Genomic DNA, 26904 nt, shown 5'->3' with positions numbered 1-26904 from the left:
GCTAAAAAAAAAGCGCGAACGCCCCCCCCCCCCCCCCCCCCCCCCCCAAAAAAAAACCCCAGTGTTACTGTCATGTTGAAGAAATTAATGTCTTCAGTTCATTGGTGTTTCTATATTTCAAAGTATATTGTAATTTGTAAGTAAAAATTGCTGTTTGACATTCCATCACAATCAAGTCATGCTCAAAAAAAAGAAAAACCACAACAACAAAAAACAACAACAACCAAACCTATCAAGTCATACTAAAAAAAAACTACAAAAAATATCCAAACCAAAAAAAAAACAACAACAAAAAAAACCCACCCCAGAAACCCAAGCCAAATTTGTGCAGCGGTTAACATGCAACCCACTTGTTTATTAATAGAAACAAAACCAAAAAAAAAAAAACCAACAACAAACAAACACACACACAACTGAAAATCAAGCTCTTATCTCATTTCTCTATGTGTGTAAAAACAACAAACAAAAACAAACAATTCTACCAACCAACCCACACTCTTCTCACACCAACAAACAGAAAAAAAAAAGAAAAGGGTGTCTTGAACACCACAACACTACGACAAGCCCTCTTTCAGATATCAGTGTTGCTGTCATGTCGAAGAAACTCATGTCTTGATTTACCTCTTTGTTGGTATCATTGTATTTCATCACAATTATATTGTATGTACAACGTGTAATTAGTGTTCTAACTCCATCACAGTCAGGTAACGTTAAATAACTGTATTTTTTTATGTTAAAAAGTATGTGGTGGTGTTATAGTTTTGCATTCTGAAAAAGCATGTAGTCTCAAGAAAAAACCATGCCTCGCCTCTTTCTCCTGTTCAACCCGTCTTATAAATAAAATGAACAGAGATAAAACTACTAAAAAAAAGTATTAAAACAACAACAACAAAAAAAACAAAAAACCCAATCCAGCTGAACTAATGCTGGATCCGAACAGCATCTGACCTGTCCGTTTGAAACAAACCAACAGACCAACCCAAAGAAACACACAAAACAATACACCAACTGAAACTGAGCTATTTCATTTGTGCAAGAAAACAAAACAACTAACTAACCCTGAGCAATTTTAGGAGCAGAAGGAAGGAAAATGTGTGCGTGTGTGTCTTGCATGCTGTGCGCGTATGGGTGGGTTGGAGGTTTTGTAAAATCAACTCCGGCAGTGGAGAAAATCTCTGCATTCTTTCACTTTCACGTCAGTCTCTTCACATCACACACACTCAGTCGGGTGGGTGGGTAGCGGTGGTGGGGGAGGTCGACACCCTCTCCAACGTCACCTAAACTACAAGCCCGACGAGCCAGGCCCTCCATTTCCACTCGAACCTCCCGCCTCTCCCTCGTCCATTTTCTCCTCCTCCTCCTCTTCCTCCATTCTCCTCCTGCCCTTTGATCCCCCTCTCTTCCCGTCCTTCTCCTTCGTCAGGCCTGCATCCTTCGTTCTGGACAAAGACCCGCTTTCTGTAGGTCTTACGTTGTCTCTGTCAACCTGCATCGGTGTTGTTGTGGCTGACCCTTCTGTCTTTGGTGCAAGCTTTCCCACGCTGCCTTCCTTCAGGCCTTTCCACTGCAGGCTCTTGCGGAGCTCCAAGCCAATGCTCCTGGCCAGGGGAGGGGGCACAGCGTTGCCCACCTGCCAGTGATGAACGAATCGTTTCTTCAGCACATCAAAAGAAAAACCCACTTTTTTTTTTTTTTTTTTTTTTTTTTGCGAGGCATAGATACACAAGGTTCAGACGCATGCATACATAAAAGACAGCTAACAAGCATGAATTGAATACAAGGACCAAATATTTTGCTTTTAGGTATCTGGTTCTCAGGACTCAAGAAAACCGCAATATCACTGAATTGAGGTAGACTAAAAGAATCTTGGTAAAAGTCGGCTTGCACAGGATAAGAGAAGCGATAAATCAAGCCATAAGCTCTTCTTCAGGAAAAAAAAAAAAAAAATCACTAATGGGAACAAGCTATGAAGTATAAGAGTGATGATCAGAGCAACCACACTTCATTAAAAAAAAGAAAAAAAAAAGAAAAAAGAAAAAAAAAAAAGCCAATATGGGTATCTTATAAAAAGTGGGCGAACAGTATCAACATGTCTGGGGCATGCTCTGAAAGGATGCTGATACCAAAGAATTAATCACCATTAACAGTCTGCCACAACTCTACAGCTATCATCTGATGACCTCTGCTCCTGAAGGTGATGTACTCAGAATGACTGAGTGTATAGAACAACTGCTTTAAGCACACATTTTGCACCGGACACATAATACTAGGTATGTATGTTGGTCACTCCCGAAAGCGGAGTATAGCTGCCTACATGGCGGGGCAAAAACGGTCATACACGTAAAAGCCCACTCGTGTATATGTGAGTGAACGTGGGAGTTGTAGCTTGCCGTTCGTATGGAGTGAGTTAAGCACACATTTTGCACTGGACACATAATACCATGTATGTATGTTGGTCAGCTGTATCCGACTATGACCATCAGAACAGCACAGGAAGCATCTGCTGTCCCAACTATCTGGGCTAGAATCTGATTATAGTGGAGAGTGTCTTGCCCAAGTTACATCCCCACTCTCACGGCCAAGAGGGTTTTAGGACAGTCGGCGGCGGGATGGTTCCCCGAAACCAACCAGCCCCCAAGGCTGCAGCACTAAGAGCCAGCGCAATCTTGCCTCCGAGTTTGGGAGTCACCGACTGATAGAACCTTCACAAAAGACTAAGCTGTAAATGACATCCCACTGTGATTGATTTTACAGCTCCCACTTTGTGTTCAAAAGACCCATACAGGCAGGCACCTTGAACATACCACAGGCAAACACTGAACACAAGACCAATGCAGGTACGTGGTGAATGTGCAGTGATTCATTATCACAGTCGTGTGATCACACCATTTTCCTTTATCACTCCCAGCACCAAGAGGACTACCTGAATATGTTCTAAAGGAATTAACAAGATTTATTGCATAAGCAATGCAAATCAGAAAAAAGAAAATGGAAATTATTTGTGGCAGTAACAGCATTTAACGTTCTAGAAATTTGTTTCAAGATGATTGTGTGTGTGTGTGTGTGTGTGTGTGTGTGTGTGTGTGTGTGAGGAGAGAGGGTGGGTGGGTATAAGTGTGTGAGTGTGTGTGCGTGTGAGACGGTTTGGAGGAGGGGAGGGTAGGTTTGGATAGGGATGGCTGCAACTTGGCACTTGCAACTTTGCGAGAGAGCGAGTGTGCGTGAATGAACCTGAATCTGATTGAAAGCATGCATGTGCGTCTGTGTTTGTTGTTCAAACAATAATGCAAATCACTTGAGGAGTTGACGGGCGCAATAGCCGAGTGGTTAAAGCGTTGGACTGTCAATCTGAGGGTCCCAGGTTCGAATCATGGTGACGGCGCCTGGTGGGTAAAGGGTGGAGATTTTTCCGATCTCCCAGGTCAACATATGTGCAGACCTGCCAGTGCCTGAACCCCCTTCGTGTGTATATGCAAGCAGAAGATCAAATATGCACGTTAAAGATCCTGTAATCCATGTCAGCGTTCGGTGGGTTATGGAAACAAGAACATACCCAGCATGCACACCCCCGAAAACGGAGTATGGCTGCCTACATGGCGGGGTAAAAACGGTCATACACGTAAAAGCCCACTCGTGTGCATACGAGTGAACGCAGAAGAAGAAGAACTTGAGGAGTGTTCACAAGACGTGCATGGTCTTTCCTGCCCCCTTGACTGAAGGGCCCTGTAACGCTGCATGGACATTCAAAAGCTCTGTCACTGTCAAGCTTTGTCAGAGACTGACTGACCTGTCGGTGTTTGTCCAGGATGCTGCCAAAGAAGCGGTAGGTGTCGGGGAAACCCTGGGAGCGTGCACACTCCCTCACACTGACCACACGGTGCTGCTCTGGGTGAAGGACTCGGCCCTGGACACACAACACATCTTTATATAGAGGGCGCCAGTCAGGGACGCAGAGGGGAGGTAACCTACTTCCTGGAGGTTACTGGCCGTACCTACTTTCGTTCTCTCCACATAGGCCGGGTAGTAGTTTGCACAGGACAGGAATCAGACTGCGCTAGTGGGTCCCGGTAAAGTATGCGTAGTTAAAAACATCTTCATTCATCCAACCGGAAGTCAACTGTGCATCCACAGGAACTGCAGCCATAGACTTTTGTTACTCACCCCACTCAGGATCTCAGCCCACAGCCAAGTCCAACAAACATAAAACGTGACAAAGACAAAGACTAAAGATCAAAAAGGAAAACGAATCAAACTAAATCCACACCAGCAAGTGACAGAATCACCCCACTCAGTATCTCAGCCCACAGCCCAGTCCAATGCACACAAAACAGTGGAGTGATGGCCTAGAGGTAACGCGTCTGCGTAGGAAGTGAGAGAATCTGAGCGCGCTGGTTCTTACCATGGCTCAGTCGCCGATATTTTCTCCCCCTCCACTAGACCTGGAGTGGTGGTCTGGACGCTAGTCATTCGGATGAGACGAAAAACCGAGGTCCCGTGTGTAGTATGCACTTAGCGCACCTAAAAGAACCCAAGGCAACAAAAGTGTTGTTCCTGGCAAAATTATGTAGAAAAATCCACTTCGATAGGCAAACAAATAAAACTGCACGTTGGAGAAAAAAAAAAAAGAAAAAAAAAAAGAAAAAAAAAGGGTGGCGCTGTAGTGTAGCGACGCGCTCTCCCAGGGGAGAGCAGCCCGAATTTCACACAGAGAAATCTGCTGTTATAAAAAGAAATACAAATACAATACAACATGACAACAATTGGACCAGAAGATCAGAAAGGAAAAGATATCAAGCTACAGCCACACAAGCAAGGGATGACATACAACGGTATGATTTACGCCCCTCAGTTTAAAAGTTAAAAAGTTATAAAAAAAACAACAACCCCAAAACAATCAGTTATGTTAAAAAGGAAATCTTTTCCTAAAATTACGTTTATCTAACATACTTACCGTGACCCACTAGTGCAGACTCTGGCAGGGGTATGACATTCCTGTCCTGTGCAAACTAATACCCGCCTATGCGGAGAAAACTAAAGTAGCTACGGCCGCTAACCTCCCGGAAGTAGGTTACCTCCCTTCTGTATCCCTGACTAGCTTCCTCTTTTTCCGACAGCCATCTTGACTCCTGATCCTGTGCTCTTCATACAGCTAAGTTTTTTTTCGTATTTCTGTCTATCGATTCTTTGAACAACCTGTTATGTTAAAATAGGAAATTTTCTATCAAAAATTACGTTTAAATAACATACTTACCGTGACCCAACTAGTGCAGACTCCGGCAGGGGTCTGACATTCCTGTCCTGTGCAAAGTACTATCCGCCTATGCGGAGAAAACTAAAGTAGCTACGGCCGATAACCTCCCGGAAGTAGGTTACCTCCCCTCTGTATCCCTGACTAGCTTCCTCTTTTTCCAACAGCCATCTTGACTCCTGATCCTGTGCTCTTCATACGGCTAAGTTTTTTTTTCTCGTATTTCTGTCTGTCTACTGATTCTTTGAACAACCTGTTATGTTAAAATAGGAAATTTTCTATCTAAAATTACGTTTAAATAACATACTTACCGTGACCCAACTAGTGCAGACTCCGGCAGGGGTCTGACATTCCTGTCCTGTGCAAACTACTATCCGCCTATGTGGAGAAAACGAAAGTAACTACGGCCGATAACCTCCCGGAAGTAGGTAACCTCCCCTTTGTCCCGCTAGACCCCGACTGTCCCGTTACCATGATCACCAACATTCCCAGACAATGCCCATCCCCTAGCGTACCTGTTTTCCCATGGGCTCAGGGTTGGTGACGGTGGTGGAGAAGAAACCGTCCCACTGCAGTCGTCCGTACAGCCCGGCCCAGTGGTTGTGGCGGTTGCCTGTGTGCGGCAGGCACCAGGGGATGAGGGTGTTGAACTGCCGGTCTGTCGGGTCGCAGGCCGTCCCAGTCACACAGCTGCACACGCCGCGCAGACTCCCGTCTTTGCTCTTGCCGTTGCGCTTGTCGTGATGCGAGTACATTCTGTGCGATCATGACAGCAGCAGACATGTCAGTGGAAAAAAAAAACAAAAAAACAACCCCCCCCCTCCCCCCCCAACATGGGAGGAGGTATCGGTGAAGTTTCAGTTTCAGTAGCTTCAGGAGGCGTCACTGCGTTTGGACCAATCCATATACGCTACACCACATCTGCCAAGCAGATGCCTGACCAGCAGAGTAACCCAACGCGCTTAGTCAGGCCTTGACAAAAAAGAAAAAAAAAGAGAAAAAAAAAGGGTGAATAAATAATAGATAAATACATAAAAAAAACCCCAAAACTACTACTACCACTACTAATAATATGTATACGTAGCCTAGAAATGAGTGTGTGGAGGAGGGGGGTAGAGGAGGTGCAGGGTAATGTGTGTGTGTGTGTGTGCTGGGGCTCACGTACGTTTATGTGTATTTGACTGTGCTTTCATAACTGTGAAACTGCTTGTTTGATGCATATCTGTTATGCATATGTGTGTCTCCATGTTTTACATTTATTTGCTTATTTATCATCATTGTTGTTTTTTTTATTTATTTATTATTATTATTATCATCATCATTACTACTTTTTTTTTTATATTATAATTATTATTTATTCATTTATTTATTTATGTATGCTTATAGTTGACTTCATCAAGGTTTTGCGCCTTATTGGTGGAAGAAATACATAAAAGCATTTCTGCTTGGAAGAAACGTGGAGGAAGATGGAGGCCACACTGAGCATAAACTGAAATAAGTGAGATTTCCTCTGATACTGGATTTTTTGACATGCTATTTTGAATTTGACAATACTCGCACAATCTGCGTCCGAACTTTTAGATATTTTGCAGACTTGTTGATGACACCCTAAGGTTACTGTGTGGAAATTTTCAATGAATTCGGTTTCTGCATCACTGAGAAAGTACTTGTCAAAAAGCGGTTCAGTTTTTTGGGGACACCCAATATATACACATATACACACACATATGTAAATACATACATACATATATATACACACACACACATATATGCAAAATAATGAAAAGAAAAACAGAAGTAAAAACTTCTACCCAACTCTTCACCAAAGGTCACAAGCACTCACAGTTTCTGAGTCTTGGTTCCGTCCGACAGTCGAGCCACGATGTTGGGCAGGTCACGCCAGTCGGCCCCAGGAGCCAGGGGGATGTAACTCATGCGTGCTGCCACCAGGGGGCTCATCTCTTTGCAGATGTGGTCACGCAGCAGAGGCTGCAGCTGCTTGCCTCGGATCTGTGGAGCGTACACCACCAGCATTGAAAATATTTCAACAGCGCTGTCAAGATGCATCACGAGGCTCCGCTCTTTGTACCACATACTTGTCTGGAACACGGCTTGTTGCATTCAATAACTAATGAAAAGCAATGATGTCAAATCTGCCTTGTACAATGCTTACAGCTTGGTCTCTGACATAGGTACGACATAGGTATCAATTTATCAGTTTCGTCTCTGACCAAGGATACGTGCTATGTGAGTATCAATAATAATAATACTACCAAATATTAATATTTAACTCATTCTACCCCACAGCTACATGCTGCTACAACTCCCCTGGACCATTCTACCCCACAGCTACATGCTGCTACAACTCCCCTGGACCATTCTACACCACAGCTACATGCCTGCTACAACTCCCCTGGACCATTCTACCCCACAGCTACATGCTGCTACAACTCCCATGGACCATTCTACCCCACAGCTACATGCTGCTACAACTCCCCTGGACCATTCTACCCCACAGCTACATGCCTGCTACAACTCCCCTGGACCATTCTACCCCACAGCTACATGCTGCTACAACTCCCCTGGACCATTCTACCCCACAGCTACATGCTGCTACAACTCCCCTGGACCATTCTACCCCACAGCTACATGTTGCTACAACTCCCCTGGACCATTCTACCCCACAGCTACATGCTGCTACAACTCCCCTGGACCATTCTACCCCACAGCTACATGCTGCTACAACTCCCCTGGACCATTCTACACCACAGCTACATGCTGCTACAACTCCCATGGACCATTCTACCCCACAGCTACATGCTGCTACAACTCCCCTGGACCATTCTACCCCACAGCTACATGCTGCTACAACTCCCCTGGACCATTCTACACCACAGCTACATGCTGCTACAACTCCCATGGACCATTCTACCCCACAGCTACATGCTGCTACAACTCCCCTGGACCATTCTACCCCACAGCTACATGCTGCTACAACTCCCATGGACCATTCTACCCCACAGCTACATGCTGCTACAACTCCCCTGGACCATTCTACCCCACAGCTACATGCTGCTACAACTCCCCTGGACCATTCTACACCACAGCTACATGCTGCTACAACTCCCCTGGACCATTCTACCCCACAGCTACATGCTGCTACAACTCCCCTGGACCATTCTACCCCACAGCTACATGCCTGCTACAACTCCCCTGGACCATTCTACCCCACAGCTACATGCTGCTACAACTCCCCTGGACCATTCTACCCCACAGCTACATGCCTGCTACAACTCCCCTGGACCATTCTACCCCACAGCTACATGCCTGCTACAACTCCCCTGGACCATTCTACCCCACAGCTACATGCTGCTACAACTCCCCTGGACCATTCTACCCCACAGCTACATGCTGCTACAACTCCCCTGGACCATTCTACCCCACAGCTACATGCTGCTACAACTCCCCTGGACCATTCTACCCCACAGCTACAAATCCCCTGGACCATTCTACCCCACAGCTACATGCTGCTACAACTCCCCTGGACCATTCTACCCCACAGCTACATGCTGCTACAACTCCCCTGGACCATTCTACCCCACAGCTACATGCTGCTACAACTCCCATGGACCATTCTACCCCACAGCTACATGCCTGCTACAACTCCCCTGGACCATTCTACCCCACAGCTACATACTGCTACAACTCCCCTGGACCATTCTACACCACAGCTACATGCTGCTACAACTCCCCTGGACCATTCTACCCCACAGCTACAAATCCCCTGGACCATTCTACCCCACAGCTACATGCCTGCTACAACTCCCCTGGACCATTCTACCCCACAGCTACATGCTGCTACAACTCCCCTGGACCATTCTACCCCACAGCTACATGCTGCTACAACTCCCCTGGACCATTCTACCCCACAGCTACATGCTGCTACAACTCCCCTGGACCATTCTACCCCACAGCTACATGCCTGCTACAACTCCCCTGGACCATTCTACCCCACAGCTACATGCCTGCTACAACTCCCCTGGACCATTCTACCCCACAGCTACATGCTGCTACAACTCCCCTGGACCATTCTACCCCACAGCTACATGCTGCTACAACTCCCATGGACCATTCTACCCCACAGCTACATGCCTGCTACAACTCCCCTGGACCATTCTACCCCACAGCTACATGCTGCTACAACTCCCCTGGACCATTCTACCCCACAGCTACATGCTGCTACAACTCCCATGGACCAGCACTACACCAGACCAACGCAGAAAAAACAGGGTGGTTCACTGAAACAGCGAAAATTGATGTGAGAATTGTTGATTTAATCAGTCAACCAAAACTTCGTTTTCATGCTTCCGGAATCCGTAAACGGTTCAGTTTAGAATGCCAACTGTACCAAGCAAGAAAGAACGAAATAAGAATAATAATGTGTACCAGGTCCACAGGGGAAGTAATTATGGTACGAGTTAACTCTTATCTTGAGTAGAATGAGTTGACAGGTTCCCTGTGGACTGCCGATGCTGGAACTGCAACGGACGAACCCGGGTGTGGCCGTGTATGGGGGAATCTAAATGAGCGGCGTGGGAGTAATGCCACTGAAACGGTGCAGATGATGGGGCAGCAAAAAAAAAAGAAAAAAAAAAAAAAAAAAAAAAAGAAAAAAAAAAGAGAGTTGACAGTGACTTCACTGTCAGTAATGATTAACAATGATGCACTCACCAGTCTCTGGAAGTGGGTCTGGGCGTCACCCTTGTACGACATCTCCTCGGCCTTCGCTCCGTTCTTCACATGGGGCAGATCACTCATGGCGTCCTTCACCGTGATCGTACGGTACGGTGCTGCCCCCAGTCGGGAAATACAATTGAACTGAAAAAGAAACCCGTAATGGTCAGTTCAGTGCTGACATATATATGCAAGGCAACATGACACACACACATAAGGGATCACAGTGAAGCAACTTCACTCAGGGAAGATCTTTTTATTCCCTATCAGTCGTACTTGTTTCAAAACATTTTAATTCTGATTACTTGGTTATATTCTAAAATCATCATTTTCATGCTAGAACTTCTTATCAAGGTTATGTGTTCCTCGTAGAGAATTTCCATGTCAAAACTGCTTTTCTCTTACATCCAATTTTCATTCACTGATTCAAAACCATAAATGGCATACTATCTGTCACTCCATCTGTAAAATGCAAAACTCCCCCTCTCAACTCATGTCTGTGTTCATAATCTGCGTTATTGTTCGAAAAAACATTACCCCCAACAATTCTTCTTTTTCTATTAATAGTCTGTTCATCTTCATTTCTTTCTTTTGCGTTCGACAGCTACGCAGTCAGGGTTGAAGTCCGAGGGATGCCACAAACTCGTACGTCCGGTGAAGATCAGCTACCGTCCCCCAGAGCTTGGTGTTGAGGTCAGCACCCCCAGGCCAGGACTGATGCTGCATCTTCTCATACAGGGGGCAGTCTTGGAGAATATGCGATGGGGTCTGGTCAGCCTGGCCGCAATCACATAGGGATGTGGCTGCCACTCCAATCCTCTTCAGGTGTGCTCAGAGGCCGCAGTATCCTGTGCAAAGGTGGTAGATGGTAGTCTGGTGTCTCCTCTCTAGTGTCCTGATGGGATCCTGGTGTGCCTGGTTGCCTCCGTTCAGGGTGACCCAGCCTCTTCGGAATCTGCTGCGGAGGAGAGTTTTTGCTTCCTCATATGTGGCAGGAACGGTTGGCTGTGTGAGCTGGCTTCCTTCATTTAAAATGATGATATTAGACTGAAAGGAGGGGAAAGGGGACTGAGGAAGAGAGAAAACAGAATGTGGAAAAGACAGAGTATAAAATACACAATGGAGAGGGTGTATGTCAGTGATTGGAGAAAGAAAAACACAACACTGGAAGGGTGTGTGTGAGAGAGAGGGGGATGGAGGAAGCGAGATTAGGACAGAAAATTAACCAATAATTAAATATTGTATGCATCACAGACCTTTTTGTCATCAACCACGACGGAGGTCTGCATGGCACGAGGAGCAAAGGTGTGCAGGGGTTCTGGGAACACAGGTAGCTTCTCACCTGGCGCTGCCGCCAGAATGATGGCTCTGAAAACACAGCAAGACGCGTCAGTGACAATGTCATGGAGGAAAAATAAAACATGGTAGGAGGAAGGGTAGGATAAATGTGTAACTGACAGTTCCATTTACAGAATTCCCTATGACAGACGATGGGATGACACCAGCAAACTGGCTGAAGACCATGAAGTATGAAGCGCCTTGCCACATGCCTCCAACAATGCGGGAACATTTAAGTAAGTAATTCTGTACTATCAAAAAACTGCCTTTGCTAGTAACACAATGATCACCTTCCAATGATACAACTCACCTTAGCTCATAACAGTCATTAAATCTCATTCATACAACTCACCTGAGCTATTAACAGTCATTAAATCCCATTCATACAACTTACCTTCACTATTAACAGTCATTAAATCCCATTCATACAACTCACCCGAGCTATTAACAGTCATTAAATCCCTTTCATACAACTCACCCGAGCTGTTAACACAGTCATCGCCTCCACACCTCCACAACTCACCTCAGCTGGTAACAGTAATCAGATCCCACACGTACATCAAATCCCACCCATACATCTCACCTTAGGCTATTAGCTAATAACAGTGGACAAATCCCACCTGTATGTACTTCTTCTTCTGCTTTCGTGGGCTGCAACTCCCACGTACACTTGCATATACACGAGTGGGCTTTTACGTGCATGACCGTTTTTACCCTGCCATGTAGGCAGCCATGCTCCGTTTTCGGGGGTGTGCATGCTGGGTATGGTTTTTTTTCCATAACCCACCGAACGCTGACATGGATTACAGGATCTTTAACGTGCGTATTTGATCTTCTGCATGCGTTTACCCACGAAGGGGGTTCAGGCACTAGCAGGTCTGCACATATGTTGAGCTGGGAGATCGTAAAAATCTACACCCTTTACCCACCAGGCGCTGTCACCGTGATTCGAACCCGGGACCCTCAGATTGAAAGTCCATTGCTTTAACCACTCGGCTATTGCGCCCGTCACCTGTATGTACAACCCACCTGAGATAATCACAAGTCATCACCTCCCATCCCCACAAAACTCACCTCAGCTGGTAACAGTAATCAAATCCCACACATACATCACACCTTAGGTTATTAGCTAATAACAGTGGACAAATCCCACCTGTATGTACAACCCACCTCAGATAAGAACACAGGCGCAATAGCCGAGTGGTTAAAGCGTTGGACTTTCAATCTGAGGGTCCCGGGTTCGAATCACGGTGACGGCGCCTGGTGGGTAAAGGGTGGAGATTTTTACGATCTCCCAGGTCAACATATGTGTAGACCTGTTCTGCTAGTGCCTGAACCCCCTTCGTGTGTATATGCAAGCAGAAGATCAAATACGCACGTTAAAGATCCTGTAATCCATGTCAGCATTCGGTGGGTTATGGAAACAAGAACATACCCAGCATGCACACCCCCGAAAACGGAGTATGGCTGCCTACATGGCGGGGTAAAAACGGTCATACACGTAAAAGCCCACTCGTGTGCATGCGAGTGAACGCAGAAGAAGAAGAGATAAGAACAAGTCATCACCCCCCATCCCCACAAAACTCACCTGCGCCGTGTCTGAGCGACGCCGTAGCTGCCCGCCTGCAGCACGCCAAAGGTGCACTGGTATCCCATGCGCACCAGACACCGCAGCGCCAGCTTCAGCACCATGCTGCGCTTGAAGGACACAAAGTTCCGCACGTTCTCCAGCAGGAAAAACCGCGGCCGGTAGTAGTCGCAGTAACTCAGGTAAGACGCGATCAGCGAGTTCTGTGGGGGGAAAAGACAACGGCAGTGGTATTTTTGTTTGTTTGTTTTTTGGGTTTTTTTAGATCACAAATGGTGAAGAGGCGTTTAAGTTCGCTAAGAGGAAAGAATGGACCAAAGTGTCGTACTTGAATTTAGCAGCGCTTAGTTTGCTAAGCAATAAGAATGTTCGTTAAGTCTTACAAGTGAACTTACCAGTGCTAAGTTTTCAAAGCAGAGAGAATTTTCCTAGTCTCGGATGTGGGACTTAACAGTGTCCTAGTTTGCTAAGCAATAAGTTTGTCCAAATATTCCATTATTGAACTCAACAGTGTCTAAGTTTGCTAAGCAATAAGAATGTTCATATGTCCCATTACTGAACCCAACAGTGTCTAAGTTTGCTAAGCAATAAGAATGTCCAAATGTCCCATTATTGAACTCAACAGTGTCTAAGTTTGCTAAGCAATAAGAATGTCCAAATGTCCCATTATTGAACTCAACAGTGTCCTAGTTTGCTAGGCAATAAGAATGTCCAAATATCCCATTACTGAACTCAACAGTGTCTAAGTTTGCTAAGCAATAAGAATGTCCAAATGTCCCATTATTGAACTCAACAGTGTCTAAGTTTGCTAAGCAATAAGAATGTTCATATGTCTTACAAGTGAACTTAGCAGCTCTATGTTTGCTAAGTATAAGGAAGCCTCGCAAGTGGAACTTAGCAGTGTCTTAGTTTGCTAAGCAATAAGAATGTTCCTAAGTCTCACAAGTGAACTCAGCATCACAATGTTTACAAAGCAATAAGAATGTTCCCAAGTCTCACAAGTGAACTGAGAGGCACCAAGAATTTTCCAAAATCTCACAAGTGATCTTACATAAGCGTTTCCAAGTCTCATAAATGATATGCACAGCGCTAAGTGCTACAAAATTTCTCTAATGCCTGCAGAACACGTCGCCTGCAGCCCCTGTGGCTGACCTTGAACTTGGAATACTCGCGGGAGTTGAAGCGGTTCATGCCTGAAAAGCCTTGGCAAGGCGGTCCTCCACACAGCAGCTCCACGTCACCCTTCAGGGGCAGCTTCTGGCCCAGGTCATCCACTGTCTCCCCCTGGAACACACGCATGTCCAGTCATCGTAGGGTAACTCAATGAGGGTGTTGACCACTGTCCAGTCATTATAGGGTAAGTTACGTCAATGAGGGTGTTGACCCTTGTCCAGTCATTATAGGGTAAGTTAAGTCAATGAGGGTGTTGACCCTTGTCCAGTCATTATAGGGTAAGTCAATGAGGGTGTTGACCCATGTCCAGTCATCATAGGGTAAGTCAATGAGGGTGTTGAACCATGTCCAGTCATCATAGGGTAAGTCAATGAGGGTGTTGACCCTTGTCCAGTCATTATAGGGTAAGTTACGTCAATGAGGGTGTTGACCCATGTCCAGTCACTATAGGGTAAGTCAAGTCAATGAGGGTGTTGAACCATGTCCAGTCATCATAGGGTAAGTCAATGAGGGTGTTGACCCTTGTCCAGTCATTATAGGGTAAGTCAATGAGGGTGTTGACCCTTGTCCAGTCATCATAGGGTAAGTCAATGAGGGTGCTGACCATTGTCCAGTCATTATAGGGTAAGTCAATGAGGGTGCTGACCATTGTCCAGTCATTATAGGGTAAGTCAATGAGGGTGTTGACCCAAGTCCAGTCACAGGGTAAGTCACGTCAATGAGGGTGTTGACCCATGTCCAGTCATTATAGGGTAAGTCAATGAGGGTGCTGACCATTGTCCAGTCATTATAGGGTAAGTCAATGAGGGTGTTGACCCAAGTCCAGTCACAGGGTAAGTCACGTCAATGAGGGTGTTGACCCAAGTCTAGTCATTATAGGTAAGTCAAGTCAAGTCATGTGTCTGAGGTTGTCTGGGGAAGACAACATATCAGAAATAAGGGTAAGCTACATCTTTGAGGGTGAGGGAGAGCATCAAGTCTTGGCACTGGGGAGTGTTTTTCACACAGAAACTTGGTGGTGAAAGAGTTAAAAGCTACAGGACCTGTAACAAACCACTAGAAGAGATACTGTGGACAAGACAACTCACATCCATCACTTTCAAACCACCAGAAGAAACACTGTGGCCAACTCACATCCAGTGGAGTGATGGCTAAGAGGTAACGCGTCCGCCTAGGAAGCGAGAGAATCTGAGCGCGCTGGTTCGAATCACAGCTCAGCTGCCGATATTTTCTCCTCCTCCACTAGACCTTGAGTGGTGGTCTGGACGCTAGTTATTCGGATGAGACGATAAACCAAGGTCCCGTGTGCAGCATGCACTTAGCGCACGTAAAAGAACCCATGCCAACAAAAGCGTTGTTCCTGGCAAAATTCTGTAGAAAAATCCACGTCGATAGGAAAAACAAAGAAAACTGCATGTAGGAAAAATTACAAAAAAATGGGTGGCGCTGTAGTTTAGCGACACGCTCTCCCTGTGGAGAGAAGCCTGAATTTCACACAGAGAAATCTGTTGTGATAAAAATTAAAAAACAAAACAAAACAAAAAACACAAACAAAAAAACAACACTTTCAAACCACTAGAAGAGATACCATGGACAACTCACGTCCATCACTTTCAAACCACCAGAAGAGATACCGCAGACAACTCACATCCATCACTTTCAAACCAACAGAAGAGATACCGTGGACATGACAAATTATATCCATCACTTTCAAACCACCAGAAGAGATACCATGGACATGACAACTCATATCCATCACTTTCAAACCACCAGAAGAGATACCATGGACATGACAACTCATATCCATCACTTTCAAACCACCAGAAGAGATACCATGGACATGACAACTCATATCCATCACTTTCAAACCACTGGGAGAGATACCGTAGACAAGACAACTCATATCCATCACTTTCAAACCACTAGAAGAGATACCGCAGACAACTCACATCCATCACTTTCAAACCACCAGAAGAGATACCATGGACATGACAACTCATATCCATCACTTTCAAACCACTAGAAGAGATACCGCAGACAACTCACATCCATCACTTTCAAACCACCAGAAGAGATACCATGGACATGACAACTCATATCCATCACTTTCAAACCACCAGAAGAGATACTGCAGACAAGATAACTCACATCCATCACTTTCAAACCACTAGAAGAGATACCGCAGACATGACAACTCATATCCATCACTTTCAAACCACCAGAAGAGATATTGTGGACAAGACAACTCACGTCCATCACTTTCAAACCACCAGAAGAGATACTGTGGACAAGACAACTCACATCCATCACTTTCAAACCACCAGAAGAGATACCGCGGACAACTCACATCCATCACTTTCAAACCACCAGAAGAGATACCGCGGACAACTCACATCCATCACTTTCAAACCACCAGAAGAAATACCGCAGACAAGACAACTCACATCCATCACTTTCAAACCACCAGAAGAGATACCGCAGACAAGACAACTCACATCCATCACTTTCAAACCACCAGAAGAGATACCGCGGACAGCTTACACCCATCACTTTCAAACCACCAGAAGAGATACCGTGGACAACTCACATCCATCACTTTCAAACCACCAGAAGAGATACCGCAGACAAGACAACTCACATCCATCACATTCAAACCACCAGAAGAGATATTGTGGACAAGACAACTCATCCATCACTTTCAAACCACCAGAAGAGATACCGCAGACAACTCACATCCATCACTTTCAAACCACCAGAAGAGATACCGCAGACAAGACAACTCACATCCACCACTTTCAAACCACTAGAAGGGATACCGCAGACAAGACAACTCACATCCATCACTTTCAAACCACCAGAAGATATACTGAACAACTCACATCCATCACTTTCAAACCACCAGAAGAGATACTGAACAACTCACATCCATCACATTCAAACCACCAGAAGAGATACCGCAGACAAGACAACTCACATCCATCACTTTCAAACCACCAGAAGAGATACCGTGGACAAGACAACTCACATCTATCACTTTGCGCAGCAACAGGTTACAGTCGTCAGTGAAGACTGTGCAGCCAGGGTTGTTCAGCCTGAAGGCCTGAGCCGCTGGTTCCTCCTTTTCTATCGCCCAGCGAGACTCCGCCATGCCTGCCTGGTGGAACCCCTCCGACAGCCCTGAAACCACGGCGTTGTGTTCACTGACTGGCACATCACCGCTGTACACATTCATCTTCCTCGTTCATGGACCGCTCCCACATTCATTCATATACATACGGAGTATTTTTTGAATGTGTATGACTGTTTTTACCCCTGCTGTGTATGCAGTCATACTTCAGTTTTCAGGCGGCTGGGGGGAGAGGGGCGTGGGGAGCGGCATGCTGTGTATGCCCTTGTTTCCATGACACATCAAATGCTGACATGGATTACGGAACCTTTAACGTGTATCTTATCTTCTGCATGCGTATACACATGAAAGGGGGTTCAAGCACTTGCAGGTCTGCACATGTTGACCTGTGGGATTAGAAAATCTCTACCCTTCACCCACCAGGCGCTGTGAACAGGATTAAATCCTTTCACGGAATATCTTTTGTAAACAAGCTGTGAAGCAAGCGACTGGTTCCAAGACAAGTCAGACACGTACTGATTGGCCCAAACACCTAGCACACACACTTAAACTGTAATTCTTTAGGAGCACCTTCTCATAGGGTTGAACTCTTGATTCAACCTCACCTTACAGTTAAGTCTTGTTTGATCAGTCAATTCTATACAGTCATGATGTAACTTAAAGAATGTGTAAACCGACAGGCATATGATCGGTGAACACTTACATATAATCATAATATAACCTAAAGAATGTTGTGTTTATTTACTGGCACAGATCTGTGTAGTTCCATAAAATAACATAAACCCTAAAAAGTGTACTGATCAGCACCAGTGGACTGGCACATGATTGCTGTACACACACATATATATATTATATATATATATATATATATTAGTCGACTAGTATGATAGTTCGACTATGACCATCAGAACAGCAGAGGAGGCAACTGCTGTTCCGACTATTTGGGCTAGAATTTGATTATAGTGGAGAGTGTCTTGCCCAAGTTACATCCCCACTCTCTCGGCCAAGAGGGTTTTAGGACAGTCGTCGTTAGGATGGTTCCCAGAGGCCAACTAGCCCCCAAGGCTGCAGCACTAAGAGCCAGTGCAATTTTGCCTCCTAGCTTGAGAGTCACAGTCCTTCACAAAAGACTTAGCTGTAAATAATTTCCCATTGACTGGAGAAACCACTGATAATACAGCTATCACTTTGCTGTTGGTCCAAATGTAAACTTATGTCAATCTGTGATATAAGCCAAGTGTTGGGCTGTGATCTATGCTCTGACATAACATACTGTGCAATCAACAAAAGGGATCAAAGAAAAACATGAATGGTCTTTATTATATAGAGTAATGAAGACAATCAACAATCAACAACCAACCAAAACCCCCTGATCAACATCGTAAATCAGCACGCTTACCACCACATCCTGCAAACACATCCAAGGTGCGTAATCGATGGACAGCCATCTTGCTCTCAGTTGTCTCCTCTTGTTCTGCGGAGGCGCTGGACTTGCCTTTGCCTTTCCCCTTGCCTTTCCCCTTGCCCTGCACACAGCACAGGGAACAGAACAGGCCATACCTACAATTCCTGTGGCCATGTAAGCGTGCTCACTTCCTCGTTCGTGGGCTAGAAACTCCCACGTTTACTCGTACCTACACGAGTGGGCTTTTACATGTCTGACCATTTTTTTTTATCCCGCCATGTAGGCAGCCATACTCCGTTTTTGGGGGTGTGCCTGCTGGGTATGTTGCTCCCATAACCCACCGAACACTGACATGGATTACAGGATCTTAAACATACGCAACTGATCTGCTTGTGTATATACACGAAGGAGGTTCAGGCACAAGCAGGTCTGCACATATGCTGACCTGGGAGAATGGAAAAATCTCCACCCTTTACACCACCAGGAGCTGTTACCGAGATTTGAACCTGGGACCCTCAGATTGAAAGTCCAACACTTGGCAGTGCTGACTGACTGGGGTGGCTTATTCATACAGGCCCAGCCCCTCACAAAGAGGATGGAAATACAGTGAAGTGCTGAAGTCGTGCATTCCAAATTGTCTTCATTATGTGACATACATGCTTCTCCTTTGTGCTTTACAGATGGTGATCCTGTAATCCACGTCAGTTTTTGGTGGGTTATGGAAAAAAAAAAAAAGAACATATCCAGCATGCACGCCTCTGAAAATGGAGTACGGCTGCCTACATGGGAGAAAGGGTCATACAGTAAAAAGTTATGTCTGTGTTAGAGTGAGTGTGTGCCTGACTGAAGCCTGACTGATGACACAGGAAACAAATGATGAGCACCGAAAAGGAAGCTGTCAGTCAGCTGTACCCAGGTAGGCAGTCTGCTGCGCAAATGGGTCCATGTTTGTAAAGCGTTTAGAGCTTGGTATCTGACCAAAAGATAGCCGCTATGTAAGTATCAGTATCAATCACTTGTAAGTATCAGTATCAATCACTACTGACCATGCCCTGACCAAAACGTAGGCACTATGTAAGTATGACCAAAAGGTAGGTACTATGTAAGTATGACCAAAAGGTAGGCACTATGTAAGTATGACCAAAAGGTAGGTACTATGTAAGTATGACCAAAAGGTAGGTACTATGTAAGTATGACCAAAAGGTAGGTACTATGTAAGTATGACCAAAAGGTAGGCACTATGTAAGTATGACCAAAAGGTAGGTACTATGTAAGCATGACCAAAAGGTAGGCACTATGTTAGTATGACCAAAAGGTAGGCACTATGTAAGTATGACCAAAAGGTAGGCACTATATAAACATGACCAAAAGGTAGGCACTATGTAAGTATGACCAAAAGGTAGGCACTATGTAAGTATGACCAAATGGTAGGCACTATGTAAGTATGACCAAAAGGTAGGCACTATGTAAGTATGACCAAAAGGTAGGCACTATGTTAGTATGACCAAAAGGTAGGCACTATGTAAACATGACCAAAAGGTAGGTACTATATAAACATGACCAAAAGGTAGGCACTATGTTAGTATGACCAAAAGGTAGGCACTATGTAAGCATGACCAAAAGGTAGGCACTATGTAAGTATGACCAAAAGGTAGGTACTATGTAAGCATGACCAAAAGGTAGGTACTATGTAAGTATGACCAAAAGGTAGGCACTATGTAAGTATGACCAAAAGGTAGGTACTATGTAAGTATGACCAAAAGGTAGGCACTATATAAGCATGACCAAAAGGTAGGTACTATGTAAGTATGACCAAAAGGTAGGCACTATATAAGCATGACCAAAAGGTAGGCACAATGTAAGTATGACCAAAAGGTAGGCACTATATAAGCATGACCAAAAGGTAGGTACTATGTAAGTATGACCAAAAGGTAGGCACTATATAAGCATGACCAAAAGGTAGGTACTATGTAAGTATGACCAAAAGGTAGGCACTATATAAGCATGACCAAAAGGTAGGTACTATGTAAGTATGACCAAAAGGTAGGCACCATGTAAGTATGACCAAAGGCAGGTACTATGTAAACATGACCAAAAGGTAGGTACTATGTAAGTATGACCAAAAGGTAGGCACTATGTTAGTATGACCAAAAGGTAGGCACTATGTAAGTATGACCAAAAGGTAGGCTCTATGTAAGTATCAGTAATAATCACTACTGACCTTGCCTTTGCTACCCATGGAGAGAGCAAAGGAGGGGGGCTCCTCAAACTCCAGTTTCTGTGCATTGTATGCCTGCAACACACACACACACACAAACTGGTCATTTGATATATAGACAGACACTCCTGCAACACACACACACACAAACGGGTCATTTGATATATAGACAGACACTCCTGCAACACACACACACACACAAACTGGTCATTTGATATATAGACAGACATTCCTGCAACACACACACAAACTGGTCATTTGATATACAGACAGACACTCCTGCAACACACACACACACACACAAACTGGTCATTTGATATACGGACAGACACTCCTGCAACACACACACAAACTGGTCATTTGATATATAGACAGACTCTTGCAACACACACACAAACTGGTCACTTGGTATAATAAACAGACACTCCTGCAACACACACACATAAAAACTGGTCATTTGATATATAGACAGACATTCCTGCAACACACACACTGGTCATTTGATATATAGACAGACACTCCTGCAACACACACACACACACACACAAACTGGTCATTTGATATATAGACAGACACTCCTGCAACACACACACACAAACTGGTCATTTGATATATAGACAGACATTCCTGCAACACACACACACACAAACTGGTCATTTGATATATAGACAGACACTCCTGCAACACACACACACACACAAACTGTCATTTGATATATAGACAGACACTCCTGCAACACACACACACACAAACTGGTCATTTGATATATAGACAGACACTCCTGCAACACACACACACACACACACTGGTCATTTGATATATAGACAGACACTCCTGCAACACACACACACACACAAACGGGTCATTTGATATATAGACAGACACTCCTGCAACACACACACACACACACAAACTGGTCATTTGATATATAGACAGACACTCCTGCAACACACACACACACAAACTGGTCATTTGATATATAGACAGACACTCCTGCAACACACACACAAACGGGTCATTTGATATATAGACAAACACTCCTGCAACACACACACACACACACAAACTGGTCACTTGATATATAGACAGACACTCCTGCAACACACACACACACAAACGGGTCATTTGATATACAGACAGACACTCCTGCAACACACACACACACAAACTGGTAACTTGATATACAGACAAACACTCCTGCAACACAACACAAGGGAAAAATGGCTATTTGATGTAGAGACAGACACTGCAGCAGATCAAATGCAAGATGCATATTCAATAAAATAACCACTATTAAAATGAAGCAACAACAACAACAACAACAAAGCCACCGTCTTATGTTGCAGTCCTGACACAGGAATCATCAACTTCTTTTTCATCCTTTTTGTTAGCGAATCAAGTATAGATTTGTCAATGTCACTGTTTGAAAGAAAGAATAAATTACATTAGAAAAAAAGGAAGCTAAAACAAAACACAACAACAAAAAAACACCACCACCACCAACAAAACAGCAGCCATCAAACCTGTTCAAATATCTCATGTAACAAAGAGGGAGTGAGTGAGTGAGCGAGTGGGAGAGTGATGAGATGGAGAGAGAGAGAGAGAGATAAGGAGAGAGAGAGAGAGAGAGAGAGAGAAAGAGAGAGACATGAGGGAGAGAATGAGAGAGAGATGAGGAGAGTGAATGAACGAACGAATGAAAGAAAGAATGAAATTTTACTTTTCCAGGATATTGAGATAAGCATAATGACAAGAATGCTTTTTTCCACCCAGCCCTGGGGTACAAAATTACACAATAATAAAAAAAAGAAAAAGAAAAACACAGGCATAAATAGAAAAAATTCATATCAGAAGAGAGGAAAAGAGAGGGGGGAGGGGGGGGGGGCGTGAGAGGGGAGAGAGTAAAGAAGAAAAGATGAAATGAGAGTGAGAGAGAGAGCAACAGACAGACAGACAGTGTGAGAGACAGAGAGACAGTGTGAGAGAGAGCGACAGACAGACAGTGTGAGAGACAGAGAGACAGTGTGAGTGAGAGAGAGCGACAGACAGACAGTGTGAGAGACAGAGAGACAGTGTGAGAGAGAGAGAGACAGTGTGAGAGACAGAGAGACAGTGTGAGTGAGAGAGAGAGACAGACAGACAGTGTGAGAGACAGAGAGACAGTGTGAGAGACAGACAGACAGTGTGAGAGACAGAGACAGTGTGAGTGAGAGAGAGCGAGAGAGACAGACAGTGTGAGAGACAGAGAGACAGTGTGAGAGACAGAGAGACAGTGTGAGTGAGAGAGAGCGAGAGACAGACAGTGTGAGAGACAGACAGTGTGAGTGAGAGAGAGCGACAGACAGTGTGAGAGACAGAGAGACAGTGTGAGAGACACAGAGACAGTGTGAGTGAGAGAGAGCAAGAGAGACAGACAGACAGTGTGAGAGACACAGAGACAGTGTGAGTGAGAGAGAGCAAGAGAGACAGACAGTGTGAGAGACAGAGAGACAGAGTGAGAGAGAGAGACAGAGAGACAGTGTGAGAGACAGTGTGAGAGACACAGAGACAGTGTGAGTGAGAGAGAGCGAGAGAGACAGACAGTGTGAGAGACAGACAGAGTGAGAGAGAGTGACAGACAGACAGTGTGAGAGACAGAGAGACAGTGTGAGAGACAGTGTGAGAGACACAGAGACAGTGTGAGTGAGAGAGAGCAAGAGAGACAGACAGTGTGAGAGACACAGAGACAGAGTGAGAGAGAGCGACAGACAGACAGTGTGAGTGAGAGAGAGACTGTGAGTGAGAGAGAGCAAGAGAGACAGTGTGAGAGACACAGAGTGAGAGAGGGTGACAGACAGACAGTGTGAGAGACAGAGATACAGTGTGAGTGAGAGAGAGAGCGAGCGAGACAGAGAAAGACATAAGGGAGAGAATGAGAGAGAGATGAGGGGGAGGGGGAGAGAGAGACAGACAGACAGACAGACAAACAGCCAGCCAGCGCAGGACCTCAGTGAAGTAGAAAGTGTCCTGCTCCTGCTGAAAGAAGTTGTCCATGTCTCCCTCAATATGGTCGCCGCACACCACACGACACTTCCCCTCCACCTGGGAAAACTCCACCACCGCCTCTGCAACACGCCCCCACACCGCACAGCACGCAAGTCAGCTTCAGTTTCTCAAGGAGGTATCACTGCGTTCAAACAAATCCATACACGCTACACCACATCTTCTAGGCATATGCCTGACAGCAGCATAACCCAACGCGCTTGTCAGGCCTTGAGTGCATGCTTGCATATTTGTGTACCTATCAGAGTGGATTTCTTCTTCTGCGTTCGTGGGCTGTAACTCCCACGTTCACTCGTATGCACACAAGTGGGCTCTTACGTGTATGACCGTTTTTACCCTGCCATGTAGGCAGCCATACTCCGTTTTCGGGGGTGTGCATGCTGGGTATGTTCTTCTTTCCATAACCCACCAAACGCTGACATGGATTACAGGATCTTTAACGTGCGTATTTGATGTTCTGCTTGCATATACACACGAAGGGGGTTCAGGCACTAGCAGGTCTGCACATATGTTGACCTGGGAGATCGTAAAAATCTCCACCCTTCACCCACCAGGCGCCGTCACCGTGATTCGAACCCGGGATCCTCAGATTGACAGTCCAATGCTTTAACCACTCGGCTATTGCGCCCGTCAGAGTGGATTTCTAATTACATAATTTTTCACGAGGACAACACTCTCTTTGCCATGGGTTCTTTCTCAGTGCGTCAAGTGCGTGCTGCACACGGGACCTCGGTTTATCGTCTCATCCGAGAGACTAGACGCTCAATTTGATTCTCCAGTCAAACCCTGGGGAGAAAGGGCAAGAACAGGATTCAAACCCACACCCCCACGGACTCTCTGTATTGGCCGCTGAGTGTCTTAACCATTCTGCCACCTTCCTCCTGAGGTCAAATCAAATCAAATTATGATGCTTAGAGCCTTGCTGACCACTAAGGCTATTGCCACGTTGGCATCTACCTCGTCCAGTCAGGGGTAAAAAAATTACAATAAAAACTAATCACTGCTTCAAGCTTTTCAACTCAACAGGTAAATGAACAATTGTGACTCACAATTACAGATCACACAGGCCCTTATCACTGTTTTGAGAGAGAGACAGAGATAGAGAGACAGAGAGAGAGATAGAGCACAGAGAACAGGAAATAAAAAGAAAATTTTCTTACTAAAACTACGTTTAAGTAACATACTTACCGTGACCCACAAGTGCAGACTCCGGCTGGGGTCTGACTCCTGTCCTGTGCAAACTACTATCCGCCTATGCGGAGAAAACGAAAGTAGCTACGGCCGATAACCTCCCAGAAGTAGGTAACCTCCCCTTTGCCCCCCTAGCTAGCGCCCTCTTTTTCTGGCAGCCATCATGACTCCTGTTCCTGTGCTCTCCATACGGCTAAGTTTTTTTCCCGTTTTTTCTGTCTGTCTGTCGACTCTTTGGCGTTCTTGTTTGTTGTCAAATTATGGGGTGGGAAATGTGTGCACGTGTTTGTACAGACTTTCTCCACAATCTAAACAGCCGCATACAACATACTCCCTCTTCGCTATGAATAACATTATTTACAGATAATCATAACAAGAAATATGACCGCTTTTTAAAACATCAAAAACCACAAAAAAAAAAAAAAAAAAAAAAAAAAAAAAAGAGAGAGAAGAGAACAGAACACAAAACATACAAAAGATGGAAGAAGAGAAAAAAGGTGTGAAAACTCTCACAGGTAAGCACAGACAGATACCACACACACACACACACAGACACAGACACCACACACAAACACAGAGACTAACACAGACATCAGACACAGACTAACACAGACACACACAAACACAGACACCACACACACACACACACACAGACACCAGACACACACAAACACAGGCTAACACAGACATTAGATACATACAAACACAGACATCAGACATATTCAAACACAGACCTCACACAAACACAGACACCACACACAAACACACAGACACCACACACAAACACAGACACCACACACACACAAACACAGACATCAGACACATACAAACAGAGACACCACACACACACAAACACAGACACCACACACACACAAACACAGACAACACACAAACACACACGCACAAACACAAGACATCAGACGTACACAAATTCAGACACCACACACAAATACAGACACCACACAAATACAGACACCACACACACACAAACACAAGACACCAGACACACACACACAGCTGCACTCACCTTCACTGCTCCAGTACAGTTTGTTCAGGTCAGAGTGGTAGGCCAGGAACATTCCCTTGTGGGTGTTTTCAGGCCTGAAAAATAATAATAATAATGGATACTTATATAGCACACTATCCAGAAATCTGCTCTAGGTGCTTTACAAAAATGCTTTTGTTAACATAAAACATTGTATCTATGTTACATACACACACACATGCACACACACACACACTGCATACATACATTTTAACATACATGTGTATCTAACAGCTACCCTAACACATACGCACACACAGGCAGGCACAAACTTACATAAACACACGCACACACAATACACATTCATATACATGCATGTAGTTATGTACACATACATATGTATACACACATAGTCAAGCACAGCTAACGCAAAGGAAGTGGACCTGCCACAATTGAACTTATTGCTGAGGGAAAAGGTGAGTTTTGAGATGAGATTTAAAAGATGCGAGGAAATCACAATAACGGAGGTTATCAGGGAGCTTGTTCCACGTCAAAATACAACAACAAACTATGTGGTGACACGGAATTGATCTCGCTTCTTCTTCTTCTGCGTTCGTAGGCTGCAACTCCCACGTTCACTCACATATATGTGAGTGGGCTTTTATGTGCATGACCGTTTTTACCCCGCCATGTAGGCAGCCATACTCCGCTTTCGGGGGTATTGATGTAGCTCAAATCCTATTCAATTCACCTATGAATCTAAGTTGACTGCACAAGACTTGTGTAAGGGGCTAAATTCATGTCAAGAAATGCAGTCATCAAAACAAAACAAAAACAACAAGAGAGGCAAGGCCT

General features: G+C 45.0%; 1 protein-coding gene across 1 annotated transcript in view; it reads right to left on the bottom strand.

Moving 5' to 3' along the window:
- Positions 1-1282: 1282 nt before the first annotated feature.
- LOC143289424 (DNA (cytosine-5)-methyltransferase 1-like) overlaps positions 1283-26904 on the bottom strand; it is a 65665-nt gene continuing 40043 nt past the window's right edge. Inside the window, exons 25-37 of the mRNA XM_076598387.1 lie at positions 26092-26165; positions 23817-23935; positions 20835-20906; positions 18608-18728; positions 17107-17258; positions 14061-14192; positions 12909-13111; positions 11239-11350; positions 9980-10126; positions 7092-7258; positions 5764-6004; positions 3788-3904; positions 1283-1630 (exon numbers count right to left, since the gene is read on the bottom strand). Coding sequence (XP_076454502.1) covers positions 1283-1630; positions 3788-3904; positions 5764-6004; positions 7092-7258; positions 9980-10126; positions 11239-11350; positions 12909-13111; positions 14061-14192; positions 17107-17258; positions 18608-18728; positions 20835-20906; positions 23817-23935; positions 26092-26165 — 2005 coding nt within the window. The remainder of the gene's footprint in view (positions 1631-3787; positions 3905-5763; positions 6005-7091; positions 7259-9979; positions 10127-11238; positions 11351-12908; positions 13112-14060; positions 14193-17106; positions 17259-18607; positions 18729-20834; positions 20907-23816; positions 23936-26091; positions 26166-26904) is intronic.

This window comes from Babylonia areolata, chromosome 14 (genome assembly GCF_041734735.1).
Source record: "Babylonia areolata isolate BAREFJ2019XMU chromosome 14, ASM4173473v1, whole genome shotgun sequence".
In the NCBI taxonomy this organism is placed as follows: domain Eukaryota; kingdom Metazoa; phylum Mollusca; class Gastropoda; order Neogastropoda; family Buccinidae; genus Babylonia; species Babylonia areolata.
This window is presented reverse-complemented; position numbering and strand designations above follow the sequence as displayed.